This window comes from Ursus arctos, unplaced genomic scaffold (genome assembly GCF_023065955.2).
Source record: "Ursus arctos isolate Adak ecotype North America unplaced genomic scaffold, UrsArc2.0 scaffold_30, whole genome shotgun sequence".
Lineage (NCBI taxonomy): Eukaryota > Metazoa > Chordata > Mammalia > Carnivora > Ursidae > Ursus > Ursus arctos.
Window position 1 is genome coordinate 36,274,207 of NW_026622986.1, and position 23,356 is coordinate 36,297,562.

A 23,356-nucleotide genomic window follows, 5' to 3' on the forward strand; every position below is an offset into this window, starting at 1 on the left:
AGATTATGTGAACATACAAGCTTCCAGAAGACAGTGTAGCATACTATTTTCATGACCTCAAAATGGAGAAAGCTTTCTTATACAGGAAACCCACAAACAGTAAATTGCTAAACAGGACAACATTAAAGTTAAAAATTTCTTTATAAAGCGCTGTCATAGGACAGTAAAAATTAAAAGACAATCCCAAGCACAAGGAAGGTATGAGCTGAAAGCGCTGGCATACTCTGCTGCTTGAAGTGTAGACTGTGTACTGCTTTCGACAACAGCCTGGACTTACACATTAAAGCGGAACGTTCTACTCCTAGGTATACACACTCAACAGAAACGCATGCACGGGGTCACCAGAAGACAGGTACAAGAATTTCAAAGCAGTGGGGGCACCTGGGGGGCTCAGTCAGTTAAGCATCCAACTCCTGGCTTCAGCTCAGGTCGTGATCTCAGGGTCACGAGATCCAGCCCTGCACTGGCCCCGCACTTGGCACGGAGTCTGCTTACGACTCCCTCTCCCTCCACCCCTCCCCACACCACACTCTCTCACTCTAAAATCAGTCAATCAATCTTTTAAAAAACAAAACGGAACAAAGTCCTGCCATTTGCGACAACATGGATGGACCTTAAGGGCATTATGCTGCATGAAACAGGTCAGAGACAGGTACTGCGGTCACACGTACCGAGCGCACAGTAACCACGGTTAACAATACTCTATCGTGTGTCTGAAAACTAGCGAGAGTAAACCCTGAAAGTGGTCCTCACAAGGACAAAACCATGTACATGAGGTGACAGAGGTTAACTTATTGGGGTGATCGTTTCACATAAATGAATGCATCGAGTCATCATGCTGTACGCCAAAGACTAATAGAACGTTACATGTCAACTGTTTCTACGTCAACTGTCCTTGTGCATTTTATCTTGACCATGTCAGAAACACACGAGCACACACAAAATGACCAAACACACAGCTCTGCCGTCTACTGCAGATTTCATCATAAAATGAAAGTCTGCAAAGAATCAAATTCTGAAAGAGATTTGGGCTGTAAACTCTTATAAACAACTGATTAAACAAACAAAATGGGCACATCATCTCGACCTAAAACTTCTGGAACTGCAGCGTGAAACCCAAACTGTTAGTTCTCCTGCTTTGCCCTAAACAATTTCAGTTTTACATAAAGTGGGTAATCTATCTGACTTTAGTGAGTATTTATGTACAGAAATTCTTGTTAAAAACTCTAGTAATTTACACTTCTAACAGAAGCATAAATATAAAAAGCTTAAAATTTCTAAAATGTGAAAACTTTTTATTTAAAGAAGAAACTTTTCCTAAGAATGTCATCTGCAAACAAAAGGGAGTAAAGCTAGTAACTACTCACTTCTGTGGGGACAGAAAGAACTAGAAAGATGTAAAAGACTGAAAGATTAAAAAGATTAAAAGATTAGGGTTTTTTTTTAACATTTTGTAACATAAAACTAATTAAACAGAACACAAATGTCTCTCCTTATTGAGCAAAGATATTTTGTTATGCAAAAATATTATATAACAAAGAGATGAAAATATTTGCTTTTAGACAACACTCCTAATTTTGCATTTCCATATTGTTGAACCAAGGAAATTTTTTTTTTTTAAAGATTTTATTTATTTATTTGACAGAGATAGAGACAGCCAGCGAGAGAGGGAACACAAGCAGGGGGAGTGGGAGAGGAAGAAGCAGGCTCATAGCGGAGGAGCCTGATGTGGGGCTCGATCCCACAACGCCGGGATCACGCCCTGAGCCGAAGGCAGCGGCTTAACCGCTGTGCCACCCAGGCGCCCCAAGGAAATTCTTTTCAACCAGTAATCTTAATTGATGTAATCATTGGAAATTTATGAAATGACAAGCATATATATTGTATTTTTGTCATAATTTTGTCTTCTAGTGAAATTTTTAAGTTTTTAATTCCTGTTTACACAGGAGTTAATTCCTGTAATGTTAGTTTCAGGTGTACAATGTAGTGATTCAACATTTCCATCCATCACCTGATGCTCATCACAGGTGCGCTCCTTCACCCCATCACCTGTCTCCCCCACCCCCCACCACCTCCCCTCTGGTGACCAGCAGTGTGTTCTCTGTAGTTGAGTCTTTTTGTTTCTTTTTCTTTCTTCATTTGTTTTTTCTTCAATTCCACATGAGTGAAATCATATGGTATCTCCTTCTCTGACTTATCTTTGATGAGAACAATACCCTCTAGGGGTGCCTGGGTGGCTCAGTCGTTAAGCGTCTGCCTTTGGCTCAGGGCGTGATCCCAGGGTCCTGGGATCAAGCCCCACATCAGGCTCCTCTGCTGGGAGCCTGCTTCTTCCTCTCCCACTCCCCCTGCTTGTGTTCCCTCTCTCGCTGGCTGTCTCTCTGTCAAATAAATAAATAAAATCTTTAAAAAAAAAAAAAAAAAACAATACTAGCTCCATCCACCACGTTGCAAATGGTAGGTGACTTAACTACTTTTTCTAAAATATTCTGAATACCTAAACATTAACTCTTTAATATTAAAGGAAACTACCGTTAGCTGTCTACAGCAGTTCACACTAAAAGCACACCTAACTTTGTTTAATGGGTATACAAGAAAATAGAGATGCAGCTCTACAATCAAGTCTCTTCAGTAGAAAAAGCTTTCACGATGTGCTTCTTTTAAAAGCCCATCCTCTAGTCATCATGCATCCAAGGTCTATGAGCACCCGCTCCTTGCCAAGCACTGCTCTAGGTACTTGGGCCATCATGGACAAGCCAGAAAGGCGGGTGGGGGCAGACAAGAAACATAAAAATGACATGAATTCAGATAGGGCCAAGTCCTATGAAGGAAGGAGAGGGGAGGGCTCCGGCAATGGTTATGTCAGTGTCACAGGCCACAGGCACCTGGATGGCTGACTAGACCCGGTCTCTGGGTGAGATTACCATCTGAATCTGTGAACTCAGCAAAGCAGACTTCTCTCCCCACTGTGAGTCAGCCTCTCCCAATCCACAAGGGGCCTGGACAGAACAAAAGGCTGAGGAAGGAGGGAGGTGCCTTTTCTTTCTGCCTGTTAAGGTGGCCATCTCACCTCCTCTCCTGGCTTGGGACGGGCATTTACACCATCAGCTCCCCTGGCTTTCAAGCCTTTGGACTTGGACAGGAGCACACCACCAGCTTTCCTGGTCTCCAGCTTACAGATCTTGGGCCCCCCTACCCCCAGCCTCCATAAACACACAATAAATCTCCGTTTGTGGGCACGCACACGTCCTACTGGTTCTGTTTCTCTGGAGAAGCCTGCCTCATACAGCTCCTCTGCTTTGGTCAAGTTGCTACGGTAGTCCTTAGTGTCTGCTCACCAAATTCTTACAGTTCTTGTCCCCAGCACTGGTGGGACTGCACCAGCTTCCCGCTTTCCTAAAACTGGCTTGGCCACGTGACTAGATCTGGCAAATGGATTCTGAGTAAAAAGGATCTATGCCCATTCTATTTGGAAGATTTAGAATCCCTCTATGATCTACTATGCTTTTTCTCCTTTATGCCATGGGTCATGACAATGCTCCAGATGGTGGCTGCTGTGTCATCCTGGGTCCCAGAATGAGCACAGTGCACAGCAGACAGAGCTCCCAGCCAATCTGTGAGAGATGTGTCCAATGAGCAGGAGTCACTGTTCTTTTAAGCCACTGAGATGTGGAGGTCGCTTGTTATAGCAGCATAACCTAACTAATCCTGACTCTCCTAGAAAATTAAGGAGATTCTATTTGAGGTAAGACCTGAATGATGAAAAAGAACCAGTCATGCAAAGGGAAAACACGTGTTTTAGGCCACAACAGGAAAGCCTGGGACGGGGGACACAGAAGGGGCAGTGGCCAGACTGTGCAGAGGCAGGTCTATGAAGATCAAACCACACAGGGTCCAAAGGCCAGAGGAACCAAACCAGCATAGATTTCCACACTTCAACAGGCAGCAACAGAGAGGATTTCAAACTTGAGTAGGGCAGGAGTGGCAACATAATCTGATTTAAGAAGGTAATCCTTAGATGACAGAACAGAGTTTTCTCTTCTACCCCTAAAAGTAACAAACAAAACCAAACAAACATCTTTGATGAACATATACTCCACAAAAAATGGAAAAAGATAAATGCAGGAACTACAAATGTTCTGGCCAGAAAGCAGACTTACACAGGGCTGTACTGATGACAGCAGCTGCCTCCAACTCCAGAAAAGGTTGGGAACAGGGAGCAGCAGGTACTGGGATACTCAGGGATGCTGAGTAAATGGCTTCATGTGACAGACTGGAGGAGAAGCAGTTTGACTCCTGGATCTGCTGCGTCATCAGCTTCAGCCAGACGGCAGCCCACCCTCATCCCTGAGGAAGCAGGCGATGCCGGCTACGAATATGCAGAACCAGAAAGCACAGCCACGAACAAGAAGGGTGCAGGGGAGATGCAGACGACACATAGGGGGTTATATAAAAATTCTACATGATGAACTGTAAACACCTGGCATCTCCTTTCTTCCACCAAATTCCAGGTACCTGATCTCAGGCTCAGGCAAGAGGCCAAATGAGAACTTTCCAGATAAATTAAATTATCTCAGAGAAAGGACCTTTAGACACTGATGTTTGAGGGAACCTAAGAAACAGCCATCTGGCCCCCTGACACCCCCATAGTAAAGCCCATACACAATTTCAACTAGCTTTCTAGTGCCTCACACTTCAATATGGACAGACAGCCAAGGATCACCAGACACTGGAGAACAGCCTCTCAGTAAAAGAGAAAAAGGTCATTTCACACAAACAGAAAAGGGGGTAGGGGGACAAGGGACTTAAACAGAAAATGAGAGAATAGTAAAGATTTTCAAAATACACATAACTAATATCATCAAAGAGACAGGAAAAGAATTGCATCTATGAACCCATAAACAGAACACCATGAACAGGAATATTGAGAACATTTTTAAAGATGATAAATAACATATTCCCTTAAAGGAATAAAAGATAAAGTTGAGGCAATGTCTCATAAAGTTGAACAAAAAGAAAAGAAATGCACAGTCGGAGACTGGAGGAGAGAATCTGACAGGCGGTACACTATCTGAGTAACTAGAGTTTCACAAAGAGACTCTGGAGAGGAGAAAGTGATTCGAGAGAAGCAGGCGGAAAGGGCCGGTCAGGTGCCCGGTGCGGGGATGGCAGGAGGATGGGGAGCAGAAGCGCCTCCAGGCTGCACAGCCGCAGGGAGGCCACACACTGGGAGGTGTCTGGCAAGCCAGGAAATGACGGGTCAGTGCCTTCTAAATTCTGAGGAAAAATCATTTTCAACACAAATTTCCGTAACTACTCCAATGATCAACTAGGGAAGTTTGAATTGTTAGTGAAGAGCCTTTCCATGTGCAGACAACCAATATGAGTAAACACACCATCATCAAGGAAGACCCGGGAGTCCTGTGCTATCACAGAACAGGACTGAACACAGGAAGCAGAAGGAGGGAATTCCTGGACCAAGTGCTCTAGAGCAGACCCCAAGAGAACCCAGTCCACATCAGACAGAGCACGAGAAGGGTCAGGGTGAAATGGAGAATATCTTAGGTTTAATAAACACACAAATTTATACTATAAACAATAAGCAATAGATATAAGTTTATGGATATCCTTGCAGAAATCTTAAGTAAAACTTTTGCAAGCAGAACCAAACAGCACATTAAAATAAACACAGTTTCCCAAGAATGAAGTGATGGTTCGACATTAGGAAACACATGAACATAATTAACATGAGAAGAGCTTAGAAGAACAGGATTACTCTGTAAGTGCTAAAGAAGGGCTTGACAAAATTTAACATCCATTCATGTAAAAAACACAAACTGAGGAATACTATATGTACATATGCATGTATATAGCGACAAAGCCAGCATTACTGAAGAAATATTAGAGAATTCTCTGCTAAAATAAAGAGTTACGGGTCCTCGCTACGTCTGTTCTTCTTCAATACTGCACTGGAGGTATTTTCCAATGCAGGGACACAGCAGGAAGCAATCAGAACAGAAATTGGGGGGGGGGGGGTAGCACTATCTCTATTAGCACATGATGCAGACGGTATGATTATGCATCCAGAAACATAAAAAGAATGAAAACTACAACCAAAATACTTTAATAAAATGGGATAAAAAAGTAACATGTAGCAATCAACGCCTTTAGATATGAACAATAAAGTTAAAAGAAATAAAAAAAAATACATCCCATTTACAAAAACGAAGATAAAAGAAACTGAAATATCTGGTAGAATCCAATATGGTGAGGATTACAAAATGCTCCTGAAAAATATAAATGTATAATTGAGTGGATAGGAAAGATCTATCATGTTCTTGGGTAGAAAGGCTCAATATCATCAAAATACCAACTCTTCCTATGTTAATGTATAAGTTAACGCAATTGCATTTACAATACTCAAAATTTTTTTTTCTGGAGCAAGAAAACATTTTTTATAAAACTTCATTACAAATAGCAAACATTTCCAAAAAAAGAAGGACAATGAGAAAGAGCTAGCTCTAGCAGGAACACATAATTGTTAACAAATATAATTTATAGGGGTGGTACCAGAACATGAAAAGACAGATTAACAGAACAAGATAAAAAGTTCAGATTTAGCCCCAAATGCTTACAGAAATCTATTCAAAGAGTAATCTACTCCATTTAAAGAAAACCATTTCTCACCCATCAGACTAGTGGAAACAGAAGAGTCTGGCAATACCCTCTATGTACCTTGTTGGTGGGAGCGCAAACGGCACAGTCCTCATGGGAGGGAAGGTGGCAGTAACCACCAAAATCACCTACGCTTTTACAGTCACAAATGTTATGTGCACAAGGCCATGTATCACAGTGCTACCTGTAATACTGACTGCTTCGATACGGCATGGGGCACCCCCATAGAGGAGCACAGAGCAGGTATAAAGAAGAATGAGGGGTCATGTAAAAAGGCACCGAAGAAGGCTTCGTGAAAATTAGAAGCTCCTATGCTTCACAGGATAGCATCACAAAAGTGAAAAGACAATCCAGAAAAAGGACAAAATATCTGCCAATCATGTATCTGATAAAAGACTTCTATGCATAACCTAGAAAAAAAATTCTTAAATTTGTTAAAAAGACAACCCAGTTGAAAGATGGGCAATGACATGAACAGACATCAGGACATGGAGACATTTCCCCAAAGATAAATAAATGACCAGTAAGCACATGAAAAGATGCCTGACATCATCGGTCATCAGGAAAATGCAAATCAAAACCACAGTGAGACAGTACTTCACGCTGGTAAGACTAGACTCAGCCAAGGAGACAACAGCAAGCGCTAGCAAAGACAGAGAGGCTGGTTGCCTCAGATGTAAAACACGGCAGCTGGTTTTGAAAACCGTTCAGCAGTTTCTCAAAAGAGTAGGAAAGAAGTTGACAGATGACCCAGCAATTTTTCTTGGCAAATGACAAAGAGAACTGGAGAGGTGTTGGTCAAACGGTAAATATTCCCAGACAGAAGAGAAGAAAGTTCTGAGGGCATAATGCACAGCCCTGTAATTATAGTTAACAACACCATATGATGCACTTGAAAGCTGCTGAGAGGCCAGACCTTAAACGTTCTCACCACAAAACAGAAATCCTAATCATGGCAGGTGATGGAGCTGTTGGCTAACTCCATGGCGGTGACTGTATGGAAGCGCGTAAGTGCATCCGCTCAACACGTGGTACACCTTACATACAGCATGAAGGAACGAAGCTCTGACACACGCTACCACGTGGAGGAACCTTGACAACAGTATGCTCAGGGACAGAATGTGGACACAGAAGGTCACCGGCCACAGGCCTCTACCCACAGGAAAAATCCAGGATGGGCCAATCCTCAGGCACAGTGCAGAGGGGGGGGGGGGGCAGCACCATCTTCAGAATGTGCTAGAAACCACTGAATTGTGCACTGAAAACGCAAGTCACAGAAGCCAAAGAACACCCTCTCATTCAAGTGAGATGCCATACACAAAAGTAGGATTACGCGAACCTTCCACGCTTCAACAATTAACATTTTGCCATATATTTTAAATCTATATTATTTTCCTCAAGTTCCCAAGACGTAGTATCAAACATTCAATACTGTACATAGTAGCTTATCCTTTTTTTTTTTTTTTTTTTTTTTTTTAAGATTTGATTTATGTCAGAGAGTGAGAGAGCATGAGCAGGGACAGGGGCAGAGGCAGAGGGAGAAGCAGACTCCCCGCTGAGCAGGGAGCCCAACGTGGGGCTCGATCCCAGGACTCTGGGACCATGACCTGAGCTGAAGGCAGATGCTTCACTGACTGAGTCACGCAGAAACCCCCATAGTAGTTTATTTTTTATTTTTTAAGATTTTTATTTATTTATTTGACAGAGAGCACATGCAAGGGAGCTGGAGGGGGAGAGGAGAAGCAGACTCCCCACTGAGCAGGGAGCACAATGCAGGGCTGGATCCCAGGACCCTGAGATCATGACCCCAGCCGAAGGCAGACTCTTAACCAACTGAGCCACCCAGGCACCCCAGTAGCTTATGCTTCATAACAGAAAATAACAGTGATTAAGTATAAATTATAAAATTCAGTTTAAAATAACTTTTTATAACATCCTCCTGTCCTCTGCCAGCAAATATCAAAGATAGAGTATATACTGCCAAGTTTCAAATATCAATGAAAAGACTAAAATATTACTAAGAAGGTATTTTTTGTTTGTTTGTTTGTCTTTTAAGATTTTATTTATTTATTTGACAGAGATAAGACAGCCAGCGAGAGAGGGAACACAAGCAGGGGGAGTGGGAGAGGAAGAAGCAGGCTCCCAGCAGAGGAGCCTGACGTGGGGCTCGATCCCACAACGTCGGGATAACGCAATGAGCCGAAGGCAGACGCTTAACCGCTGTGCCACCCAGGTGCCCCTTTTGTTTGTATTCTTAATTTGACTCAAATTAATTTGTACTTTTACTAATAAGTACCCTGAGTCATGCCCTGGATATTCATGAAAATGCAGACCAAACTATGCTACCTCTCAGAAAAATATAATCTACTACCAAATTTACGGTTTTCACACTATCTAAAGGTGAGCATACTAGAGCTTTTTTAAATTTAAATAAGGGTCTTTAAGCTAAAGTATTCATATCCCTGATTACCATATTTAAGAAATTAATCACATGACAAGGAAAAAAGCTTTCCAACAAGTTACTGTTACAGGACTCACATAAGTAAAAAACACTAAAAAACAAATACTTAGTTTATCCTTATTTAAAAACAAGATGTGTAAAACTTGTTGAATCATTACATTGCACATCTGAAACTAATGTAACACTGCATGTTAACTATACTGGAATTTAAAAAACTTTAAAAAATTTAAAGTAATATGTATAAGTTTTTCCAAATAAGTGATTTTTTTAAGCATTAAAATTTCCTTAAAGCAGAGTGACTGGAAACCGAACATAAAGTAAACCGCGTGCAGAGAGAGCAAACATGCATTCTTCTGATAAGCCAGGGTCATCACCACGCACGCAGAGACTGGCCTGCCCTGCACCAGGGTTCCCAACCTCGGACTCTCTCGCGAAGCAGGTGTCTGTGCTGTGCGGGCTGTCAGCGGAGTCCCTGGCGTCTACCCACTAGACACCAATGGTATCTCCCAAGGCATGACAAGCATGTCTGCACGTCTCCACACTGCTGAAAATCCCAAGGGAAGCAAACACACGTACACACCCGTCATGTTTCTTACATTTGTGGACTTGACTTTTGTTAACTACCCCTTATTGCTCACCAGTCACTGACACACTAATAACCTCTTTCTAGTATGCATGTTTCTCAAGATTCCCTTTCCCTTTAATAATTGTCTTCAGTTGTCCACCAAATAGACCACCACCCTGATTGCAGGTGGTCCTCCCAGGGTTATGCTGTAGAAGGGTAAAAGCTCTTCTTCGAATAAAGGGTGGGGTTTTTAGAAACGTGCTGCCACGGATATAAATTAGCCTTTTTAGAGCCTTTGGTCTTCTTAAGTCAGCTCTACGACCAACATGGGACTCAAACTCAGTCCTGAGATCAAGAGTTGCACACTCCAGCCAGCCAGGTGCCCTTGGTCTTCTTCTAATGTTCAACCAAAATCAAAAGTGCAAACATTGTATCCTGTCTTCGTCTACTTTTCTTAAGACTGCTATTGAGCCCAAACATGTTTTCAAGTTTGTTTCTTTTAACATGTGTGAACTTTTCTACTCAAGTGCTGCTCTGTGTTCTCGATTTTTAGAGACAGAGAACTACAGGGGAAAAGCATCCAATTAAAAGAAGTCATAATAAGAGTAATTTTGTCATATTTCATTTGTAGCCATGAACTTTTGGATGAAATAAGATACAAACATGAAAATCAGCAGATCGCACATCTGTAAATTCACCTGCTTACTGGCCGTTCGTTGCTCAGGACAGGGCACCATCCCAGCTGTGGGGGGACCTCAGGCTGCCCCCTGTTCCAGCTCAGACTGTCAACATTGTCCTTTCTGCAGGCTACTTAATGCCCTGTTTTTCCCACTCCTGTGCTCTGTGTTGGTGATCTCCTAGTGGGAACGGCCCAAGACTAGTGCTGAAGGGCTGTGCTGAGCCCAGCAGGCTGTGGCTGCCTCACGGGTGTCAAGCAAGCTTCGTTCAGGCACTTGGTTATGGTTACGGGGCCCTTACCTGGAACCAGGGAGGAGAGAAGATGTGCCCACTTGGGGCTGAGGCCAGTCTGCGAAGTGCTAAAGGAGCATCTATCATGCACAGAAGATGGAAACGCAGCAGCACTGGTGGACCCAGGAGAGGACAAGAGATCAAAAAGTATAGTGGACAGCACCGTTCTGAGGCTGAAAGCCAAGGAAATTTACAGTCCCGTTACCTGGCGTCAGGAAAATGCTAACTCCTCCTGAGCTAGTGCTGGCTGACTGGCGTGTTTCAGAAAGGGACACCCCACGAGAAAAGGTTAAATTTGCAGGCAAATTTATGCAGTTAAAGGGTTATGGAGAACAAGTTCTCAGCACTGAGACTGGCTTTTTTTTACAAGGATTTTAGCAAATGACCCGGTAGAATGGAAATGGTATTTCTGTTCACAACAATGTGACCAGAGGGCTGGCAGGAACAGAAGCCTGAATTTCCCCCTGAGGCACAGGATCCTGGCTGGGAATTCAGTGTCTGTGCTGACCTGACAGCACGGGACTACGGTGAATACAAAGAAGCAACTGTAATTAGAATAAAACGTCATCTTTACTTTTTAAATGTTTTATATAGTCATTTTTATGACACTGTAGCACAAACACCCTGAAAGCCAGGATATGAAGAAAAACCGGAGCTTGTACCGTATTTCCAGTCAGACAGAGCCAGCGAGGAGCAGATGCCAGCATGGCAGAAGACGGACTGCTCGACCCCAGGATACGCTCATCACATCATTTCCTAACACGCCTGGTGAAATGACACAATCACTGTCTTTCAGAAACTTAAAAATCTATGAAAGAGGCCACATGATGTTTGTGTTGGAAATCCCTGTTGAGTGGCCGCTCGTTTATGACACAGCAATCATACTAGCTCATGCAAAGTTCACCAGAAGGCTCACTTTCTCCAAGATCTTTTCTCAAGAGGAATTTGTCATAACTTGCAGATGGTATGTTGGTAAACGTTAACCTTGAGTAAGGACAAATAACCTTTCTGTCCTCAGAACCAACGTAAGTACTGATGAGCAGCACGATGAAGGGATTGAGAGCAGAGGGAAACAGGGCAATTTCATGCATGGCGAAAAGCTTACACCAATGGTAACACATATCACCTAATAAATGTTGGCATGAACTTAATCTCTGTTTTTAACAACCTCTCTTTCTTCCTAATACACTTACCTTTAAAATACCATCTCTTTAATGCATAAAATTAGACCAAAGTTGGCAGTTGAACTTTTCCATTATGTAGATTCTGACTACATGAGAATCAACTACAAGTTTTTAAAAACCTCAATTATTTAGCAGTCCCTTTAAGGATATTTTAGGATCGTGAAGGAGCAAATCTCATTTTACTGTATGTATATTTATATTATAATGAATGAGCAAGAGAAGAACTAAGAAGTTACATGACCATTTTCCAGATCACGGACCGCAAATCACGCGAGGGGTGAGAATACGCGGCACGCACTCCTGCACCAATGCCAAACCTCCAGAAGAGCATGTGGTCAGGCTGACATTTGACCTCTGAGCAGGGAATACCCATTCTGGGCTTGTTTCTTATACTGTCTTTGTTGAACAGATGTAATATGTGTTTCAAAGTTTATACTACCTTTGAAAATGTATTAAATATTTGATTACGTATTTAAGACACTGAAAAATTCCCCATCTTCCACCGTGAAGTGTATGGCGACAGGAGACACTAACAGAGTCGCCAATAAATCTGGCACTGTCTAAATTCCCCAATACCTGTGATTTTAATACAATGTCTGTTTCTAAAGTACTTCAAGTTTTAATTTGGTTAAAATGTGTTTCCTGGGGCGCCTGGGTGGCTCAGTCGTTAAGCATCTGCCTTCGGCTCAGGGCGTGATCCCAGCGTTCTGGGATCGAGCCCCACATCAGGCTCCTCTGCTGGGAGCCTGCTTCTTCCTCTCCCACTCCCCCTGCTTGTGTTCCCTCTCTCTTTGGCTGTCTGTCAAATAAATTAATAAAATCTTAAAAAATAAAAATAAAAAAATGAAATGTGTTTCCTGTAATCTTGAAAAAAGGTATGAGACGGTCTGGTCTCGTTTCACATTTCCACTAGATGTGTGGTGAGTGGCAGGCTGCTGTGTTAAGAAGGGTTCTGAGGAGATGGGGAGCGCAGGTACGTCTGCAGACCCTGGGTGCGGCAGGGGACTTCCGGCACAGGCCCGCCGGGGGCAGTAAGTCATTGTGGAAAGTGGAAGACGAGCTGACGTGAGAGATCAAGTAGGATTTGGAGCCCAGATGACCGTGCGGCGCCTACACTGTGCAGGCAAAGACGACAGAAAGCAGCATCTTGTGACCACCTACGCGCACCACGCACAGCACTACACCAGCTCTTCCACGGGAATTTCAGTCAGGGTTCTCAGGTCAAGGAACTGGGAAGACGATCACGGGGTCAAGGTTCAATAATAACAGGTAACAGAAGAAGCAGCAGCGAAGGCTAAAGCAGTTAAACTGAGGGGACAGATCACTGAGGGTTGGCAATAAGGTGAAGACGAAACTCGGCAGAGAAAATGTCCACAAACCATAAAGTAAATTCTGAGCTGACTTCAGCATCAGAGGTAGATGAGGAGGGTGAAGGGGGGAACCCAAGCAAAAGTTGAAGTATTATTAATTCAACCAGTACTACTTGCACATTAAAATATAAATCACTATTGAAAGGACCAAGAGAATTATTGGCTGAAGTAAGTTTTACCTAAAGGACAACAGGAGAGGAGCACGGACTCCAAAACAGCCTGAATGACAGGGTGATTGGAATCCTGGGGGGGGGGGGGGGTTCCAGTTACCTCCACTCACTGCTCAACAGTGTCCAGGTCACGGTGCAGGGAAGAGGCCCCAAGCAGAGCCAGTGGCCGACCAGCCTCAGGAGGCAAGGGAGGGGACTGGAGCGGCCAGCATTTGGGTGAGCATTTCATTTGTCAGAATTCAAATTTCTCTCAATTATTCCCTATAAATCAAACTTCCCATGATCCTCTATTATTTACAGTATATAGAATCATTTTAGGAAATGGTATCTCGACTTAAGAACAAATACTGCCTCCTACTCGTGACACCCGTCTAATATTTCCCACGCTGCTCTTCAAGGTGAAAATCCTAAGAACACTCCATTTAGGGGCGCCTGGGTGGCTCAGTTGGTGAAGTGTCTGCCTTCGGCTGAGGTCATGATCCCAGGGTCCTGGGGTCAAGTCCTGTATCTGGCTCCCTGCTCAGCGGGGAGTCTGCTTCTTCCTCTCCCTCTGCCCCTCCCCCAACTCTTGCTCTAATAAATCTTTAAAAAAAAAAAAAGAAGATTCCATTTAAAATGCAATCCAAACACCAGCAAGTACAACTTTCGAATCTATCTGGTAATCTAGAACTGAGAAAATTGTGTACAGTTAAGAAAACATGAGGACGTACTCTAGAAGCTGTGTTTGTCACATGAGGTACAAGTAGAAAAAGTCAGAGGACTGACAGCAGCCGGAGATGAAGTGTGGACGGGGCTGCCCGGGGCACTTCCTCCCCTTTCCAGTCCGTCTGCTACACACCCTGGCTTCTGCAGAACTAACGCACCAGGAGAAATCCTAACTTGAAACTGGACTAGTGGTTCTTCCCCTTAAGTCACCTGAAAATAACGGAGACTACATGCTTTTAATAGTCCTCAGAAAATATAATTTAACTTTCCAATTACTCAAACTGAAGTTTCTTACCTGAAACGATCCAACATGGACACAGATCACACGTGAGGCTTCCTAAGACGATGTGTGTCTGGAGTACAGGTGTGCAGGGTAGCAAATGAAGGCATTTCAAAGTAAAAGGTAACAGGTGCTCTGACATTATATATTACACGGGGTGTTTTTAAACATAAGAAATGTAAACTACAGTACAAAAGAAATGGGCCCCTGGGTGGCTTAGCTGGTCAAGCGTCTGACTTGGATTTTGGCTCAGGGATCGAGCCCCTCATCGGGCTCCCTGCTCAGCGGGGAGTCTGCTTTAGATTCTCTCTCTCTGCCCCTCCTACTTGGGGCTGTCTCTCTCTCTTTAAAATAAAATCTTAAAAAAAAAAAGTACAACAGAAAAATAAATCACCTTGAACTTTATATCCTCTATAATCTAAAAAGACAACACCTCTAATGATAAATGAAATGCCTGAAAAATCTTTTAAATACGTTATCAATGGAAATCCCGAACAAGCTAATCTCAGTTGTTCCTACTAGAAGGACTGAATAGTTAAAGTAGACGTGCTAGGCGTCAAAACCAACTTCACATTAAGGACTTGATCTCCCAGATAACATTTCTCAGGTGCAGCTTAGAGATGGAAAAACCACCAACAGGCAGATAAATGAAGGATCTACAAAAAACCTGAGAACTTCATAATACCTTTTGAGACAGTTTCCCCATGTAAAGCCTTCCCCATGCTTATCCTTCATTAAAAGACTTCTTAAAATCTTTCAACCACTCTTAAATGAGGAAACCATACTTAATATCCCATCCCAACATCCCTTCTGAGGAGCACCAGGGTCGTCTGGGTCTGTGTGTGCTACAACAGTTTGTCTCATCTCTCTTTACCATATGCCGCTCATACTACTTTATTTTAGGGAACAGAAAACACCTACTGAACCCTGAAGCCTCAGCACGTAGAGCTACTTTCAAATTAGCTACTTCCATCCAAATTGAACTTATTCGGCAAAAGGAATGCTAAAAGCTTCAAGACAATGTGTTCCCCTAATACAGCACTCTAGTGCTGGACTTCATTCTGAAAATGTTCACCTTTCTCTTGTATACCAGAGGATTAAAATGAAGACTGTAGGTTCCCCCAACACCTGTGCCAAGTCATCTTCCTAGCGTGAGCTGCCAATAGTGACAGTAAGAAGACAAAGAGCGAATTATTGATGCTTGCCCCTTAGAGCATTACCTATTATTACCAGTGAAACTACAATTAACCACAACTCTGCATATGGAACATTCTGATTACCGGGAGGTATCTAATACTCCTTTCTCCCCACATCCTACTTTTTGTGAAGGGAGCAGGCATAGTGTTACATTCTTTTATTATCCTGTGCTTTCGCAGGATGGTAAATGTACATTTGGAGGATGAAGATACCTCAGTATAAAGATCCCAGTAGTTGGTGGATTTTAGGGGAACAGCAGCCAAACAGAATATAGGTGTGGTAGTCATACACTTGAACTCAAAACCTATCTGATCATGTATTCTGCGTGACCTCCTGCACTGCTAACTTAACCCTCTGAGTCCACTGTCTTCTTGCAAATTATAGGATACTTACAACTATGTTACAACAACATATCTCATCACATAATCTTACTGCAATAATATTCCTCCCATTGGGCTGCTAGGCAAGATCAAAGTGACAACACAACTGCCGGATACAGTAGGTGCTCACTAAGTGACCCCCCCTTTTTTTTTTTTAAGATTTTACTTATTTGAGAGATGGCGGGCCAGTGTGCGTACCAGCAGGGGGGGAGGGGCAGAGGGAGAAGCAGACTCCCCACCAAGCAGAAAGCAGGATGTGGGGCTCAATCCCAGGACCCTGGGATCATGACCTGAGTCAAAGGCAGACGCTTCACCGAATGAGCCATCCGGGCGCCCCACTAAGTGACCCTTTTTTAAAAAAATGGTGCTGCCACAAGTAAGATGTTTACAATGAAACCCAGCTTTCTAAAACTGCTTCCTAGGTAAGCTTCTCAAGGGACCTATGTGGATACAGTCAAGTTAAAATGTATTTATGACAGATTCTCTTGCTATAAATCACAATATCTGCCTGATTTTTAAAAGCTCAGCCTTTTTTAATCCCAATTCTGAGAATATTAGGTGACAAGCTCCCAACATATCCATTAAAAATTTTGTATATATATTTTTCTGTTTACACAATAAATGCCTAAGTAGGGAAGAAGATTCTTCCCTCTATATATTTTAAATTTAGTTAGCATATAAGTAGATCAAACTGGAGGAAATATTAAAAATCTTAAGTGGGTCTACCTGTCACTTAAACCCTTAGATAACATCTGGAGAACATAAAAAATTATTAATCCAAACAAAGTTGTTTTTAGTGGTGAACATAATAAAATCACAAAGTTACAAACCAGAATAAATTGGAAATCAGTGTTAAGGGGCGCCTGGGTGGCTCAGTGGGTTAAGGGGTCTGACTCTTGATTTCAACTCAAGACATGATCTCAGGGTAATGAGATCAAACCCCACTCCCCCCCTCCACGCTCAGTGGGGAGTCTGCCTGTCTCTTGATTTCTTGCTCCCTCTGCCCCTCTTCCTGCCTGTGTTCTTTCTCTAAAATAAACAGAAAAAAAAATCAGTGTTAAACCCTCAAAAGTAATCTTAACTCAAATGCATATACTGTAACTCACATACATTGTCCTGCAGCAGTTAGACACTTTCTTCTGCCACACTCCCCTTGCTGCAGTAACTGTTACCTGGCATGTGTCTAGTACACACCAGTTTCCATAAATAACAATGTTTAATGAATGAACTCAAGGTATTAAAACATATTGTACCTATTGTAAGAAAACAATACTTTAATGTAAACTTATGAATCATAATTATGGAGTAATGCATGACAAAAGCATTTAAAACAAAACTAGTTAATCTACTATAAATATTACTGTTTTAAAAAATAAATAAAACACAAGTTTTCATCAATACGCATCTTTCCAACGTAATGGGATCTGCCAAATATACTTTTCTCATCTCTGAATAGACGAGCCATATGATGCTTTAAAATGTGGATTTAACGGTATTCCATTACCTTGTAATTTCTTTAATTTCATGTAAAGCTAGGCAAACATTTAGCCTTTTAGCTATCAAACAGAAAATATAACCAAAAAATACAATGAAAGATTAAATGTCTAAATATTTACTAGTTCGATATTTACCTCAATTTTACAAATCTAAGTATATGCCTAACAATTTACTAAACATCCCTACCAATACATAATGAACTACACAAATATTCTTTGTCCAATATACAGACTATTTGCACTTGTAAATAACGTGTACATTATTATACAGCATTTTCACAATACAACTAAATAACTCAAGAATTTTCTGAGTGGAAAATTATTAACAGGCACACTATGTACAATGAGATCTTAAGGCAGTACAGTATGTTTAAAATACTACAGCTAAGACTTGATGGTTCAAAAAAACCAAACTCTTGGGCATTTAGACTTTTTTATCTCCCTCCCATTAAACTTCGTTTCTATCACTTTACTTCCTATCACAGGAATTCTCAAACTTTTTTTATGTTCTAGAGAGCACATTCTCTCACAAAGCTACTAGCCGGTCCACTTCGCATTAGAGTGTGTGTTGGGACAGGGGTGTGCTAGGAGGTGGTGGGGCCTTCCATAACTAAGAGACTGCTGTGCTCTTAAGGTGACCCACCCGCAGGATTTCTAACAGTGGAATACTGTGTGAAGAACTCTGCACAATGGCTAAGACTTGGCGAACATACACTATTTGGTACATAGTATCATGGTACTCATTTATGTTATAAACTTCTGAATACCAAAACATTTCAAAAATCAAGACCAAAGGACAGACCACTGATGAAACAGAACTTTCTGATCATTACCGATCTCCACAAAATCACTGCACCAAAGCAGATTTAAATTGTTTTGAAATTTTGACAATGCCACTGCAAAAAAAGTTAACTCAAAAGTTGTTGTACAAGAAATACAGGTAGAAATTAAACTCAAGTCCGTTATTTCCTCAAAATTCCTAGAAAAAATACTGGGGAGGGATTATGAATTCCACAATGATTAAATCAAGAGGTGACAAACTGTGATTCTTTATTCAGAAAGTCTTCCTGCTTCAAGTAAATACAAAACATATAACCTGAAGCAGTTACAGACAGGGTGACAGATGTGGGAAAAGAGAAAATGGTTCACTGATTACAAAACAGAACTCGTACACTCTGTGCTTCAGTTACCCAGACCCTTCATCAAAGACACAGAAGTCATGATAGGTGGGTACTGGGCAGGGAGTCGGTGCTTAACATGTCTAACAGTACGGAGTTCAAGTCTTACAAAATGAACAGAGCTCTGCGGATGGGTGGTGATGATCTCTGCTCAACAGTGTGAATTTATGTAATACCACTAGACTATACACTTTAAAATTAAGACGTAAATTTTGTTATGTGTATTTTACCAGCAAGGAGAATAAAAGCAACAGAAGTAATGACAAAAAGATCCTTAAAAACTGCGTCAAGTAAACAAGCCCCAAGGAATATAACAAATGCTTATTTTCCAACTCTGGGATAATAGAGTGAACATACGGAGGGATTCAGAGGTACGCTCCAACACACACAAATAGTAACCAAGGCACACGGAAGCATGCTATGCTGCAATTTCAGAGGTCCACTCCTTTCCACACACGTTTCAATTATCAACCCAAACTGAATCTGAGTCACCTGAATTGAATTAGTCTAGTAGTGATTCATGCATCCATAGGCCTATGAAGTTGATAGTTACTATCACTCTTGTTTTCCAGATGGGGAAACTAAGACCAGGCTGGCGAGTTTAAGTAATTTGCCTGCTGTGAGTTTGCTAGTAAATGATGGAGGAGAAATTCAGACCCAAGCCATCCGACTTCAGAGTCATTTTGCTATATGCTACCTCTCTAAATGCCAAAAAAAAAAAAAAAAAAAAAGTCAGTGTTAAGTCCAAGTTAAGGTTTTCAAACAGTAAAAAGTTTTTAACTATCATAAGGCAAAGTTTGGCCATTTATTCAATTCCCCACACACACACACATACACAACCCCTTTGCTTAAATGATGTCTTCCATGTAAAAGCCAATTGAAGGATAGTAAAGGTAGGTAAAGAAAATAGGACAACCAGAGGATTAGGTCTTGAAGCATTATTGGGACAGCAAGTGATACGTCTGATACAAATGCTAAAATTCTTAATTTCAACTAATGTCTCAAGTATGCCAAAGGGTAGGAGTGACTCTATTACACACTATCTGAACCACCCCTAAAGGAAAAGGGGTAGAATTACAGAAGGGTTAGAGTTTACATAAACACGTGTCAATTCAAGGAAACATGCAAGCGGACATTCAAAGTACTGACAAAACCATGTCCCAGGAATATTCAGCATGCGCTCAGGGGTGTCTGGTGATTATTCTTTGTAAAGCAATTACATGTGCGTGTATTTAAACACCTTACAACGGGTAACTGCAAATTGCCCACTTTACGGAACGTAATAGGGAGACTCAGTTTTCACATGAACAACATCTACGGGGGGGAAAGTACCACGTAAAAGACAGAAATCCTCTGTTAACCACAAGTAGAGTTAAGCAAGGGAAAAAAAAATTATTCTGTCATAACCCCATCCCACATCTTCTGATCTTTGCTTCTCCAGCCTAGCCGTCTTATAAAGAACACTACAATAATTCCTGTAACCAGCGCCAGTTACCCAAAGACATGGGAAATAACACACCTGAACAAAAATTCATATTCTATCTCCTTACTGTACAAATTAGAACTCAGAAAATTCACAAAGGTGACCTTGCTTACCAGAAAGCATTCAAACTTTTTAAGTACAACTATCTCCCTGATAACTTCCAAACCATTAATTAGAATCAATAACCCCAAAACCTGAAAACGTGATGCATCCCACAATTACTAAGCAACAACTACTCCGCTTCTCAGTTGAAAAGAAAACAAGTTAGCCTTTTACTTTCTGCCTTTCAACACACAGATGCTTCTTCAGCAGGCTTACAGTGGGATGCAGGGCACCGGACGAGCCAGGACCTAACCTCGGGGAGCCGGATGGGCCACTGCGGCCCGCGGGCGCCGCTTTCCGCACAGGCCACCTGGCACCTGCTGGGCGCCCCCGGACCCCCCAGAGCCCACCCGCGCCCGGGCCCCGCGCACCGCCACCAGCACGCAGCCGGCCCGCACCCCGGCGCGAGCGGCCGTCCACGTGGAGGCCGGGGGCCCGGGCCGCCCCGGGAGCCCTGCGGCCCCCGGCCCCGCCGCTCCGCTCCGCACGCGCTGCCGAGGCCCCGAGAGGACCTGTTGAGGAGGCGCAGGCCTCGCCGCCGCCGAGCGCGGCCCCAGGGGACGCGGAGCGGGCCCCGCCTGGGTGCTCGGGGACCGCCCTGCCCGGCCGCGGCCGCCGCCCTCGCACAACGAGCCACGCCGGCGCCCGCGCCCCCGCCCTCCCCCACTCACAGGGCCGCGTTCCGGCGGACCCCGGCCCGAGGGCCCCAGGCCTGGCCGCGCGGGAAGGGCCGGCCCGGCGGGCGGCGCTCACGCGACTCCCCGGCTTCCGGCCCGAGCAGGCCCCGCGCGGTCCTCCTCCTCCTCCACCTCCTCCTCCTCCGGCCCGCCCCTCCCGGGCCCGCCGAGGGCGAGGGGGCGCGGGCGGGACCCCCGCAGGCCCCGCCGCCCCCGCCCGCCTACACAAAGCCCGGCGGGCCGCTCGGGGCTGCTCGCGGGAGGGCGGGCGGCGAGCGCACCGCGCCGGCGGCCAGAGAGGCTGCAGCCGGGGCCGGGCTCCACAAAGCGACGGCGCCACCGCTCGGACGCCCCCGCCCGCGCCCCGCGCCCGCCGCGGCCGAGTCTCCCACCATTATGTTTCGGTCCTCGCCGCCGCCGCCGCCGCCGCGCCCGGCCCTCCCCCGCCGCGCCCGGCCCCGCCGCCGCGCCGCCTCCTTCCCGCCGCCGCCGCCTCCCGGGCCCAGGCCTGCGGGGCGCGGGGGGGCGGTGGGTGCTCCCCGCCTCCCGGCCTCCGCGCCGCCTCCCCGCCTCCCGGCCCCGCGTCGCTGCCCGCCGCCTTCGTCCCCGGGCCACTCCCCGGGCTCCCCGGCGGCTCCCCCGCGGGCCCGGCCTCCGCCCGGACGCCCCACTCCCCGCCGCCCGCCGCCCTCCCCGGCTCGGCGCTTCAGGGGCGCCATGTTTACAACCCTCGGCCGCGGAGAGCCGCGCGCGCCCGGCCGGGAAGGCGGCGGCGGCCCGGTGGGCCGGCGGGGGAGCGGGGGGCCCGGCGCCGCCCGCACTTACGGGGTCTCGGCGCCGCGCGGCAGGCCCGGGGGCGGGAAGTTGGGCCGCCGCCGGGGAAAGTTTGCGTCCTGCGAGGCCGCGGCGCCGCTCACATGGCGGTGTGTGCGCGGGGCGGCCGCTCGCCCGGCCCGGCCTCCTGCACCTCCGCCCGCCCGCCCGCCCCCGGACTTTATTGTGTAGCCGGGCCGGCCGCGCCGCGGGCTCGGGGTGCGGGCCGCGGGCTCCGGCTCCCTCCCGGCCGGGCCGGCGCCGCGCACGCCCACACCCACCTTCCCTCCGTCCTGTCCTCGGCGCCTGTCTCCAAATTTGCTTCAGCATATTCTTACATATCCACACATGCACTTGATAGCGGCACACACGTGAAGGCTACGTACGTGCGGGCACGCGGGAGCCGGGAGCCGAGCGCACAAAGCTCCCGGCGCTCGCAGCATCGCCAGGCTCGGACCTGCGGGGCTGGGGGCGATGCGGGCCCACGTCCGCTCCGGGTGGGCCGGGCCGCGCGCGGCGCTGCGCCGGCCGAGCTGCCGGGCCGGGCAGGCGTCCGCGCGCGGGTGAGCGGCACAGATAACCTGGGCTTGGTGTCTCGTTAACTCGATCATCAAAAACAAGTGCGGGCAGGTGTTAGGTGCCGCGGTTCATGCACGCACACACGGGACTGCCGGAAGAAGAGGACCACCCATTACCAGTTGGGCAAAAACAGTACAAATCTGTGTCAGGCAAGCAGCTCCTCCGTTTTCGTTCGAAGTTCTGCATCTCACAGAGGAGATCCCAATGTGTGGTCTACTAAGTCTCAGAGATAAGCAGACTTGTAGAGATAGATGCCACGTATTTTCCCCAGTGACCTTTGCCCACTGGGAGTTTGGAAGGAAGACCTGTCAACCAAAATTTCTTACTCTGGTTCTCCTTGGGCATGTGTACCTGAAAATCATTGGGAAGGGGCTGTCCAGGAAATTTTGGGATTATAATCCAGGTCATCAACCTTCTTTCATCGCTGGTCTCTAAGACGAAGAATTTAGAAATGGGTAGTACTGCATAGGTGTTCTGTGATGCATCCACTCAAGAAAACAGTCTTTCAGCCACTCGCAGCACTGCTTCTGATACATCTCAGAGGGGTTTTGGTTAGATTAAAATCCAGCTGATGGGTTAAAGGGTGTCGGAAAAAATCAAGCCAAACCTGGTTTGAATACTGGACCAGGAATTCCAGCTTTAATTAAATCACCTTTTCTTTCTTTCTTTCTTTCTTTCTTTCTTTCTTTTTTTTTTTTTTTTTTTTTTTTTTTTTTTTTTTTTTGTCATCTATAAAACAGGACTGCACGGCATGGTTCTGTGTATTTCACGGAGGCTGCTCAAGTAAGACAAATTCATGTAAGTATAAAAGGAAGCTTACTTTTTAGGAAAGAAGTGACTGCGCAACTCTGCATTTTTCTCCAATTAAATTGTATAGGCATCATTTCAATATTTGCACCCAGATACTATCTCTCATTCTATCTAATGTAAGTTAGTTTATTCCCAAATTTCCTATTTGTTTTGCCTAGAATTTAGCCCTTGTTTCCCCTTTGCCTTCAGAACAGTGTTATTTACCTCATTCCCTCAGCTACGTGAACATGGAGGAGAGGATGTGGTCTGAGCCAATGGTTTG

The 23,356-nt window shown here is 45.0% G+C and overlaps 2 protein-coding genes across 20 annotated transcripts in view; one reads left to right on the forward strand and one right to left on the reverse strand.

Moving 5' to 3' along the window:
* The window catches only part of ZMYND11 (zinc finger MYND-type containing 11), a 121,976-nt gene extending 99,761 nt beyond the window's left edge, over positions 1–22,215 (reverse strand). For 4 of the 19 annotated variants that reach the window (XM_044392050.3, XM_048219420.2, XM_048219417.2 and 1 more), the window contains exon 1: positions 21,987–22,085. The gene's annotated coding sequence lies outside the window, so the exon portion shown is untranslated. The other 15 variants (XM_026478670.4, XM_026478667.4, XM_026478662.4 and 12 more) reach the window with 11 other exon arrangements.
* On the forward strand, positions 19,753–22,307 carry LOC130542175 (basic proline-rich protein-like). The gene is made up of 2 exons (XM_057304695.1): positions 19,753–19,771; positions 20,521–22,307. Exons 1-2 carry the CDS (start codon positions 19,753–19,755, stop codon positions 22,305–22,307), a joined length of 1,806 nt encoding a protein of 601 aa, XP_057160678.1.
* Positions 22,308–23,356: the final 1,049 nt, after the last annotated feature.